The sequence below is a fragment of the Urocitellus parryii genome, chromosome 3 (assembly GCF_045843805.1).
Source record: "Urocitellus parryii isolate mUroPar1 chromosome 3, mUroPar1.hap1, whole genome shotgun sequence".
In the NCBI taxonomy this organism is placed as follows: Eukaryota; Metazoa; Chordata; class Mammalia; order Rodentia; family Sciuridae; genus Urocitellus; species Urocitellus parryii.
In genome coordinates this window covers 136,797,285-136,809,698 of record NC_135533.1, presented here as the reverse complement: position 1 = coordinate 136,809,698, position 12,414 = coordinate 136,797,285, and the positions used below count along the sequence as shown (strand labels likewise).

Here is a 12,414-nt window from a genome sequence, read left to right as displayed (position 1 = left end):
TTTCCACAGCAAAAGTAGGGAACAGTGAAGGTTTATAATGATTTTTTAATGATGAAAAAGAACATCTTGCTAGAAAAATGATTAGAAAATCAATAGTTGAGAGCGGGATGGGGGTATAGCTCAGTTGGTAGAGTGCTTGCCTTGCATGTACAAGGCCCTGGGTCCAATCCCCAGCACAACCAAAAAATAAAAATAAAAATCGATAGTTCAGGAGCAATTATTTCTTTCTTTACTATTTATATTGATAATTCTGAAAAAAATGGAACTTAATTTCTGTAACCTTTTTATTTTTTAAGAACTATTCTCATATCTTAGCGTTGACCATATAGATTTATAAAGCAAAATTTGCATTCAGCAAAAGAATCTGAATGAGGACATTTTTAGTTTAATGTGTGAGAGTATATATTAGAAAAAAACATTGCTCTGTTTATAGGACATTTTCAGTCTGGCTTGCATTCCAGTGTACTATATACATATAAACATTCAGACTCTGCAAAGACACTATTTCTTAGATTTATTTTTGTAATATTAATGTATATGCCACTCAAAAAATTTTTAAAAAATTAAAAAAAATTTTTAAATCTTATTATTTTTTTTTTGGTGGGTTTTTTTTTTTTTTGTCTTTTTTGGAATTGGGGGTCGAACCCAGGGCTTTGCGAATGCAAGGCAACACTTTGCCACTGAGCTACATCCCAACCCCCATCAAAATCTTAAATATAATCTCAAATAAATGTGAATCCTAAACATCAAGATCTTATTGGATTGTGAGAGCAAAACATTTGAATTGTGATGAGGGGCAAATAAAGCTTACGTTGTTCAATGACTGAATTTTATTATAGCTGGCAATTCAACTATAAATGAACTTTTTAAAGATATAATGATTTGATTTATTAAAGTATGCCACAAGCTAGGATTACAAAAAGAATCACCATATAAGGACTAAGTAGTATTTATACACTCTTCTCACTTTAAATGCTGGCACACTGCAATCACATCGTTTCTAGCTAAAATGCAGTCATCACACTGCACAATTAACAGGCAGATGATAAGAGTCCCAGCCATGTGGGGCTTTAAAAAGAAACGAATGTTAATGCTTATAAAAAAGCAACTATAGGATTGGGATGTAGCTCAGTGGTAGAGAGCTTGCTCATTGTACGTGAGGCCCTGGGTTCCATCACCAGCACCAACACACACACACACAAAGCAACTATAAAATTATACATATTTGGGGCTGGGCTGTAGCTCAGCAGTAGAGTGCCTGCCTCACATGTGTGAGGCACTGGATCTGATCTTCAGCACCATATAAAAATAAATAACGCTATTGTGTCCATCTACAACTAAAAAAAAATATTTTAAAAAAATATGTATTTCTGGAAATGAGGAGTTTTGCTTAATGGTTATAAAAGTTTGTGTTTGCAATGAGGAATCAGTTTTGAAAATATATAGTAGTGATGGTTGCACAGCATTTTCAATATAATAAGTGCTAATGGGATTGTATGCTTACGAAATGGTTAAAATAGTAAATTTTATTATACATATTTTACCATATTAAAAAAAGCAAACAAGCAAGAAATAAAATACAAGTATTTCTATTTAGTAGCAGGGCTGGAATATCCAGAAGATGTTTAATAAAATTTAGTCCTATACAATAGCTTACCATCTGCTTATTTAAATATTCTAAATATGTATAATTCTATTTATTTATTAAACTTCTATAAGTAAGAAATTAAAAACTCAATATAAAAAAATCACTTGCCTTAATGCCTTCCTTTTTTCTTGTTGATCAGAAGAGACATATGCCTTCATCTCATCAGTAGCTCGACGAAGTTGAACTTCTAGGTTCTAAATAGAAAGACAAGTTTCAGGGAAATCTTTGATTTAAAAAAAAACTCAGAAAAGTTTCTGATCCACTTTCTTTGTCTTACCTTAATCATACAATTTGTATAATGGTATTTACTCTCTTCTTGAAGACATTCTTCACGGAGTCCTCTAACTTCCTACAATTAGTTTAAATGGGCAACATTATTGAAAGAATAAGACAGATGAAAAAAGGATGACTTTACATGTACAATAAAAGAAACACCAGAGAGCCATTTCTTCTTCTGCAATTATAAATCTTTTTTACTGACAGAACAGGTTTTTATTTTTTATTTTTAGAGATGATGCATATTACTCCAAAACTTGAGGATTCAGTTGTTCATTTATTAAGTTCTACTGTGTCCAGCACTGTCCTCAGTGCTGGGGACACAGCAGGGAATAAGCCAGACAGGTCCTTGCTCTTATTTAAGTAAAGGAGATAGGCTGATGGTAAACAACAACAACAACAACAACAAAACATGAAGTGAAAGTGATTGTAGATGGGAATTAGTGCTACAAAGAAAACTCAACAGTAGAATGTGATATGGAGACAGGGTGGGCCAGGTTGGGAAGGAGTATAGGGTGCTAAGAGGTGTTTAAGAGGAAGTGATTTGTAGGCTAAAACCTGCTTGATGAAAGAAGAGAGTAAAACAAAGAGTGAGGGTAGAGTGCCCCAGGCAGAGGGAAGAGCACATGCAAAAGCCTGGAGGTGAAAATGAGCTGGACCTGTTTGGAGTTCAGGAAGAAAGCCCATGAGGCTACCCACATGGATGAGAATCACAGCACATGGATATGAAGTTAATGAGGCAGGTGGGGCCTTGTATACCAGTTTGGAAGTCAGATCTTATTTTATTTTTTTTGGTACCAAGGACACTCAACCACTGTGCCACATCATCAGCTCTTTTTTAATTTGAAAATTTTTTTAGAGACAGGGTCTCACTAAGTTGCTTAGGCCCTCATTAAAACTAGCAAAGGCTAGTTTTGAAACTTGCAATCCTTCTGCCTCAGCTTCCTGAGCCTGTAATTACAAGGCGTGTGCCACTGCACCCAGCTGGAAGTCAGATTTTAAGTGCTACAGGAAGCCAATGGAGGATGGTTTAAATTTTAGACAGGTTTCTTTGACTACTCTATGGAGAATGAAACTTAGAAAAACAAGTGGAAGCAGGAGGGCAGGTAGAAGATTACTGTGGGAAACCTTGCAAGTGACAATGGACTCTGGACTTTGGCAGTAGTGGTATAGATGAAAAAATTCAGTGTGTATATATAAAGTTTAAAGAAACACTTCTGAAGCTTGAAAGACAGGTCAGAAGATGATGATAAAGACTTGGGAATCTTCTGACACTGATATAGTGAAAATGTGCATACATAGCAGTTTTTGCTAAATTGTTATAATAAAAATTCTCTTCTTACCTGTTCTAATTTGGACCGATTGCTTTCCAGGCCTGCTGCACAGCTATCATACTGGGATTTCTTTTCGTCACACTCCTGGGTTAGTTCCTAGTATGAAAAGGGCAAATGATTGAGTAAGTGAAAAACAAAGGCCTAAAATGTGGCTCTGAAACAATGCGTGCCCTTGTCAGTCTTGTAACTTAACTCTAAGCTTCTTGGCATACTTAAGAGTTATTTATACAACAATCAGACATTTGAGAATTATGACAGATGGAAATGCTGATAAGAATAATAGCTACCATGTAGTGAGCTGTGTGCCAGGCTCTTTATTAGGAGCTTGGGATACAAACAGTGAACAAAATAGCCCCAAAGTCTTCCCCTCAAGTAACATTCAAACAAGTAAACAGGCTGCTGGGCGCTCTGATGGGCAAATGCAAGGTGCATAGGAGCACAGAGGACTCTCACACACCCCAGCCCAGGCTTAGGGATCAGTGAATGTGACAACTTCCTGGAGAAACTGAGCATAAGGATTAGTAAGATTAGTCAGGGGAAAGGTGAACAAGGGGAAGAGGATATTTTTAAAAAAGGAACACTATGTATGAAGGATTGGAAGAAAGAACAAGAACAATTAAGGAACTTACAAACTGTTTATTAGGCTGGAGTGGGTCTGGGAAGTAGTGAAAAGGGAGGATGAAGGCTTAGATAAGGGCCTGATCAGAAGAATTTTCTAGGGTGTTTGAACTGGACCCTTAACAATAAGTGAATCTCATAAAAGTTCCTTGAAGGGCTATTACTATCCCACACAATGCTTGGAGAACATTCAGGGGGGGCATATACCTTGCCAAAGATATACTGCTGGAAAGGGGTGGTGTCAGAATTTGAGTTCAGGCCATTTTCAGTAGTTTCAATGTTTATTCTAATGTAATATTTTGAAGGAGATTATCTGAAAATCTGCTGCAAAACCTAGAAATGATTAAAGTATTGAAAAAATACTTGATTAGGTACATATTCTTTTAAATACAGAGCTGAACTGAATTCTCAAGGAAGTAAGAGGAATCACCAGGGTCGTAAGCAACAGATGACACAGTGGCTACTCTTGGTGAAAGGAGTTGAAGGCAGTCAATCCTGGTAATAGAATGATTTTTGATGTCCAGACAGGGCAGAAGAATACCTTGGGCCTATGCAGGAAGTTAGAACTGAGGGTCCTGTAATAAATCCAAACTGCCTTCAACTTAGGACCTTGTAAGTAAAGGGTTAATACCAGTCCCTGAGAATGACTCTGGTTTCACATAATACAGTTTCCTTGGAAATGGAAGTTGTGTGTGCTGCCTTTGTTGTCCATACAACAAAGAATTGTATCTGACTTGGGGTGACTAGTATAAAAGATAGTGTGGGAAAAGGGGCTGTGGCTTTCATTTATCAAAGTGACCTACAGCTATAGCTATGACTCTCAAGGGTAACAGTCATATACACCCTAAGTGGGAGAAGGAGCAGCAGATGTTCTTTACTTAGGTAGCTACTGGGCCTCTTGAAGAGATGAAGATGCTATAGTTGATGAAAGCCTTTTTGGTTGGTCAGTCTTATAGTCAAGCTGATCATTATGCAACTCTAGTGCTGCAGAGACAGCAGACAAGGAAAGGAGGCCTGAAATCAGGTAGGCCTGAGGTTAGTATTTACCCCACCGCATGGTCTAGGAACTCCCAAGATAAGCTCAAAATTAGCTCCAAGCTTGTGTTATTTCTAAAAACCCTGGCAGAATAACTTCAAATCCATTCTGGAGGGACACATATTTCACCTTAGCTGCCAAGATTCAAGAGACAAAATCATGTTAATGGCAGGCTGACAGTCTCAAAGCAGAAAACATGTAAGCAAACAATTAATACATTAAGGAGTAAGAATCAGAAGATATAAATTACAGCAGGATCACACCTCAAAAACTTTGGATCCTAGAAATAAGCTCATTAAGTAAATATGCTTAAAATTTAAAAAAACAAATAGAAAGGATTAGAAAAATCACACTGAAAAAATCAAAATGAAAAACATAAGTCACAGAAATTAAAGTGTTTAGAATATATCTAAGATTAGACACCAGTGACAATAAAAACATTGAATTAGAACAGAGAACTGAAGAAATTACTCAACATTCAACATAAACAAAAAGATGAAAATCATGAAACTGAGGTTAAGCAATAAGGAACAGAATAGGCATGTATAACACATGTCTAAATGGAAAACAGACTAGAAAAAAAATGGAGGAGAGAATATTTGAATGTATTATATACAATTTTTACAGAAATAAAGACACAAAATAAATTCTAGATATACACTTAGATTATGGTAGCAAAATTAGACACCATTGAAGAAAAAGATAAAGACATTAAAACCAATTATATGAGCAAAATGGCCCAAAAAGAAAAGATAAACTGATAGCAGACCCTTCAATGCATTAAGAGAAAGCAGTGAAAAGATATTTTTTCTGACCAAGCCATTATTCACACAAACATCCCCCAAAAAGGTTACATTATTTGTTGTAGTGATTCTTTACTGAGAGAACTACTAAAGAATACAAAACAAGGAAAGCTGAAATTCAGGAAGAAGGAAACAGGATCCAGAAGGAAGGAGTAGAATATAAGCAGCATTGGTGAGAACTGCTAACTATCTGGATAAATCTAAACAGGAAATGATTGTATAAAATAGCAATTATAATAACAATGACAATTACTTTTTTTAATATTTATTTTTTAGTTCTCGGCGGACACAACATCTTTGTTGGTATGTGGTGCTGAGGATTGAACCCGGGCCGCATGCATGCCAGGCAAGCGCGCTACCTCTTGAGCCACATCCCCAGCCCGACAACTACTTTTAGAGATAGAAATAAGAAGGAAATAAAATGCCAGAGACTAATAACATCCATTCAAGATAGGAGAGGGTGTTAAGTTACTCTGCTGTCCTATATTGCTAGGAGACGCTGACTAACTCTTGACTTTGTTAGATCTGGACTAGATGTTAAAAACTTAAGAGTAAATCATATCAGAATCAAAGTAGAAGAAAAAAAAAGACGTAAAAGAGAAACAAAATAGGATTGGTACAATGGGGGGTTGAAAAAAAGAAATTAAACTGAAACAGTAAATAGAATGAACAGAATTTTTAAGAATCCAAATGTATCAATAACCAGTAAGTGCAAATGGGACTAAGTTCTCCAAGTAAAAGATTCTCAAAGTGGATGTAAGAAACCCCATTCACATAAAATTTAGCTATACGGGGCTGGGGTTGTGGCTCAGTGGTACAGCGCTTGCCTACCATGCATAGGGCACTGGGTTCGATCCCTGGCACCACATAAACAAACAAACAAACAAACAAATAAATAAATAAAGGTATAAAAAAATCTAGCTATATGCTATTTATGAGGCACATATAGGACAAAACTAAGGACACATAAAACTCAAAGGGAACATATAAAAAGATGTACCAAATAATGCTAATGATAAGAAAGTTGGCATACCTGCTTTAATAGTAGGCAAAATAAGCCTCTGAGGCAAAAAGCATTACTAAGAGCCAAGAGGGTTAACAAATACAAATAAAATATATAATTTACTAGGAAACTTTTTTTAAAAAATAAGGTGTTTTTTCTTTTGGGTATAGTAAAATACACATAAGATTTACCATCTTCACTATGTTTAAGTACAGAGTTCAGTGGCATTAAGTTCATTTACAATGTTGGGCAACCATCACCACCATCAATCTCTAGAACCCTTTTCAACTGAAAAACTTTCACTGAGACTTTTTGTCCATTAAACAACAACTCTTCATTCACCAGGAAGTTTTGAATAACATTGCAAAAAAGCCTGATCTGTTGAACACATGGAATACAAATGGAAAATAGACACTCTTGATAAGATCAAGTCACTAAAAAAACTTAGGCTGGCCTCCGACCTCTTGATAGCCACCTTTAACTCTAGAAGACTATATAGCTATGCTTTAAAACTCTTCAAGGAAAGAAAGCATGATCTAGTAAGCTGCTGTTGAAATATGTAAGTTGCACCTAGGTGTCCATCAAGGGATGAATAAAGAAAATGTGGTGTATATATACAATGGAGTTTAATTCAGCCATAAAGAAAAATGAAATTTTGTCATTTGCAGGAAAATGAATGGAACCAGAGACCATCATGTTAAGTGAAATAAGTCAAACTCAGAAGGTTAAGGGTTGTATGTTTTCTTTCCATATGCAGAAGCTAGAGAAGAAAGAAGAAAACAAAGGTGGGGATGGATCTCCAAAAAATCAAAGGGAGATCAGTAGAGAAAAGGAGTAAGGGGTGGGTAGGGAAGGGGGAAGTGCTGGAGAATGATATTGGCCAAATTATAATGTTATATTATATACATGTATGAATATGCAACAACAAATCCCATCACTAAATACAACTATAATGCCCCAATGAAAATGTGGGGGGTGGGGAAGAAATATGTAGACTGCAAACTCATGCAAAAACTAATCAGGGAGCATTTTTCTCCTGAGGCTTTTTTGAGGACCTCTGGAAGACAAGTCCAGACAAACAAAGAGAAGTGAGATAAAGAATAATTCAAGGACTGGTAAGAACTACTGGATCTAATAATTAAGGCTTAAAGCCAAAAACAGAGGGGAAACTGGGGTAACAAAACAGAAAGTAACTGTTATTTCCCTGACAAGATAGAAATGATTGAATAAAAACTGCAGGGAGGAAAAAGGGAAAAGAAGGTGGAAGACATAATTAAGTAAGCTGGTTTTCTAATTTTTTTTATATTTAGTTTTTTTTTTTTTTTTTTTTTTTTTTTTAGTTGTAGTTGGACACAGCACCTTTATTTCACTTGTTTACTTTTGTATGTGGTGCTGAGGATGGAACCCAGGGTAGCGCATGTGCGAGGCGAGCACTCTACTGCTGAGCCACAACCCCAGCTCTCTCATTTTTTTAATTGCTGGAAGTAGGTGAGGGACTGTCAAATGACATCATTTACAGCTAACAAATCAAGTCAGAGTATAAGCATATCCAAGGTACAAAAGCAAATACTAAGAAAGGTAATATAATCAACTAAAATTAGGTACTAGAGGAGTATGGGGAAGGAAAAGTAAGAAAAAAAATATTAACTTCATCATTTTACAATAAAGATTAATAGATACCATTATCGATTAATGATAGTGTTGGAAATGTAATTGTTAGAATAAAACCACAAATCAAAAGAACTTGCCTGTGCAATCTGCCAGCTATGTGACCTAGGGCACACATCCCTAACCTCTCTGTGCCTTCATTTGTTCATCTGCATAAAGGGGAGTCCCTACTTTATTGGATTGTTAAATGAGTAATGTCACAGTGTATGGCACATGGCTAGTACTTAATAATCATGATTATTATCGAATTCATTGTTATCCCTAAGTTACCACTGCTGAGTGAGGTTGCTGAAACTTTCCTGAACCAAAATGTTCTCTGATTGTAGTGCCTCTCTACTTATTTCAGATATACTATGGTTCTGATTTTTGGATTTCCCTGAAAGTCCACTTCCTTCATTGTCCTAAGTAACCTTTCAATAAACTCTTCATTTAAAATGTAAATGGATTTAATAAAAAACTAGTTACAAATAGATTTATTGGCTTACTAGCAGGAAGACATCTTATCATAACTAGAAATACATATAACCAGTCCTTTTGTCTTTAAGTTGCTTACTTAGGGAAACCATTAAGAAAATGAATGAATTGGAATGCATCCATGAAAACAACTACTGATGTTCTCAATGTGAAAAGATTGTTCAAAATTTTCTTTCTGGACAGGCATGGTGACACATGCTTGTAATCCCAGGAGCTCAGAAGGCTGAGGCAGAAAGATTACAAGCCATAATCAGCCTCAGCAACTCAGCAAGGCCCTAAGCAACTTAGCAAGACCCTGTCTCTGGATAAAAAATATAAAATGGGCCAGGGATGTGGCTCAGTGATTAAGAGTACCTGGGTTCAATCCCCTGTACAAAAAAAATTTTAAAAAATCATCTTTCTGAAACTTCTTCCTGACATCACTTCATCTCTGCTTCTTTTCTCACCAGTTAGGTATATAATTCTGATTATATATTTTTCTTAAGATGGATTATCTGTTGTTTTCCTTGAATTTCTTTACATCTCATCCATTAGTGCATGAACTCCAGGGAGCAGGAGCTTGTTGTCTCTTCCATTGTGATAGCAGTGGTATGTAATGATATAAGCAGATTTGAAATAAAATGATACACATGCTAGAATCAAGCCCCAAGTCTCTAACTTACTACTAATCTACTTGGATAAGCCACTAAACCTATCTCAGACTCTGGCATTTTCTATTAAAAGGAAATTATGTCTAAGTGATTTCAAGTTGATATGATTTTTCATTTTGCTTCTCCAACTCTGATGAAGAGTTTTTTAGTTCCACATCAGGCATGTGCAGCACAGCTCACCTTCAAACTTAACAATACTAGAGGAAGAGTGATGAAATAATTGCAACTGTAAAATGGTGGAGGCCACCTGACCTAGATTTGTGGAAGGCATTAAATTCTTTTCTTTTTATGGTTCTGGGGAGTGGGCCCAGAGCCCTCTATCACTGAGCTACACGGCCAGCCCTTTGTATTTTGAGACAGGGTCTTGCTAAACTGTCAGGCTGGTCAGGCTGAACTTGTGATCTTCTTGATTCAGCCTCCTAAGTAGCTGGGATTATAGGTATGCTCCACTGCACCTGGCTAAGACTAACCCTCCTGTTTATCTTTAAAGCAGTGGTTAGAATTCGCTTCCAAGTAATGGTGTTTCATCACTTTTCATGCCTCCCAGCAAAGTGAGTTTCAAAGTTAATTTGTCACTACTTGTTGGCAGACTCTTGAGCTTTACTTGGCTATAGAAGGATGTGGCTTAATATTTACAGATATGACATGCTTATGATTTAAAGGAAAAAGCCTCATCTGGTTGCATCTGTGGATTTCAGTTTAAATTCCTGCTTCTCTTCCTTTCCCAGCTTTATGACAAACTTAGTACCATAAATTAATCCAAAAACTTCAAAGATAACATTATTATTATTATTATTATTATTTGTTTTCTATAATTACACAAATAAAATATTCAGTAGTCTACCTAGTACATCTGAACAAGACAGAACATTAAAAATGTCACAAAATCATATTCCCTTACTTGACATTTTTGACGCAATTGTCGAAGTTCTTTTATGACTGGGGCTAAAGCTGACTTCTTTTCAGATACCAGGGAATTCAATTTTTTTACCTGTCATTTAAACAAAAAACACAACATTTTAAAAAATTTCAAAAGAAAATATTGCTTGCATAAAAATATGTTGCAGTGTTAAAGAGTATAAAAACTATAAATTACTTCAGGGTCAAACAATGGGAAAGGGACTTAGTTAATTTTGATTCCTCAACAAGATGGAATACTATTTAATCATTCAAAGTGTAAATTATCAAGACTGTAAATCATTATGGGAAAATATTAAATGAATAAAATATATTCCAAAGTTGCCTATACAAACTATAATCATGTTGTACTATTTAAATATATGATTTATAAGTTATATAAGATATACATAAATATGAACAGCATGATATTAAAAATACTTAATAACTGAATGGCACAACTAATGACCAATCAGAATAGACACCAGTCATAGGGACAGAGCCCTGGAGGCTGCCTCTGTACTAAATGCTAGTTTTTTAACAAGTTAGATTTTGGTAAAATTCAGAAGATTCTAGGGGAATATCCAATGTAGACAAGGGTACTTGAAGAGTTTGGGGCACAGCATCTATTTATCAACAAGGAAAAATTTCAATATTATAATGCCTGATGAAAATGTGCCAGTTCATTTTAACTGAACAAGAGCCCTGAATATGAAAAGACACTAAGGACATACATTAAAAGGAAATAATTTTATTAGGCAGGGTAGTATAATTTGGGAAAACTTATTTTTTTGTAAAAATTTATTCTTTTGCTATATATATGTATCTAAAAATCATACATAAACTATTAGAAGTTGAACATCCTTATTAAAATGGAAAAATTCAAAAGAGATTGACAAAAATAGAGCTAGGCACAGTGGCATATCCCTGTGATCCCAGAGGCAGGAGGCCAGCAAGTTCAAGGCCAGTCTCAGAACTTAGTGAGACCCTGTCTCAAAATTTAAATAAATAAATAAATAAAGGTCTGGGGATGTGACTCAGTAGTAAAACACCCTGGTTCAACCCCCAGTACCACCCACCCTCAACACAAAAAGAGAGAGAGACTGATAAGAACAGAGCAAAGAATATAAAACACACTGTACAGAAAAGAAAATCTGAATGTTTCACTGAAAATAAAACACAAAAACATCTGTTTTCTAGCAATAGAATAAAATAAAAGAACTAAAAAGAAAGTGTAATCACCATTTCGGACATGTCATCTAAGGTTCGTCCTTTCATTTCATCAACTTCACTCTTCAGTGCTGATACCCTTTCTAGCTCTTCTTGGGTATAACTATATCCAGATATACCTTTTTTTTCCTCAATAGTTTGCTGTAAGAAAGACATAAAAAGGTCACAAAATGGGTATCAAAATTTTGCTGGTTTCCATATGAAGTAAAGCAGACTTCATACTTTACAAAAAAGTTATATATACTAAATTTGTTTAGAATTCTAAAGGACAATCTCAAATGACTTTGAATATTACTTCATCCAATCACATGCCTTTCCATGTTACCAACTTATACTAGACTTCACTATGGTATCCTCAGGTGCATAGTAATAATGCTATGTATTTAGTACAGAACCTGAAACACAGGTTATACTCAATAAATATTTAATAAATGAACGAATTCTCAGGTGGTAAGTGGTTCTTGCATTTGGTCACTTATCCAATATTTATTATACGTCTATCTGTGCAAAGCACAGTTCCAGGCACCAGAATATAGCAGTGCACAAAAAGGTGGGGATTCCTTCCCTCACAGAGCCTATTTGTGGAAAAAATAAGCAATGTAAATAAATAAAATACATATGGTATGAGGTAAGAATGGGGTTGGAATCTTAAATCATAAAGTGATTAGAGAAGTTTTCCCGAAGTGACATCTGAGCAAAGTCCTAAAGGAAACAAGGAAGTGAGACTCCGACAAAGGAACAGAAACAGGAGTGTTAACTTTAGGAGAAAATCTGGAG

At 35.4% G+C, this 12,414-nt stretch overlaps 1 protein-coding gene across 3 annotated transcripts in view; it reads right to left on the bottom strand.

The window, feature by feature from the left end:
• The window catches only part of Ift81 (intraflagellar transport 81), a 71,714-nt gene that overhangs the window by 10,708 nt on the left and 48,592 nt on the right, over positions 1 to 12,414 (bottom strand). For all 3 annotated transcript variants that reach the window (XM_026386042.2, XM_026386044.2, XM_026386043.2), the window contains 5 exons: positions 11,650 to 11,778; positions 10,412 to 10,501; positions 3,268 to 3,354; positions 1,926 to 1,997; positions 1,757 to 1,842 (listed from right to left, as the gene is read on the bottom strand). In XM_026386042.2, coding sequence (XP_026241827.2) covers positions 1,757 to 1,842; positions 1,926 to 1,997; positions 3,268 to 3,354; positions 10,412 to 10,501; positions 11,650 to 11,778 — 464 coding nt within the window. The remainder of the gene's footprint in view (positions 1 to 1,756; positions 1,843 to 1,925; positions 1,998 to 3,267; positions 3,355 to 10,411; positions 10,502 to 11,649; positions 11,779 to 12,414) is intronic.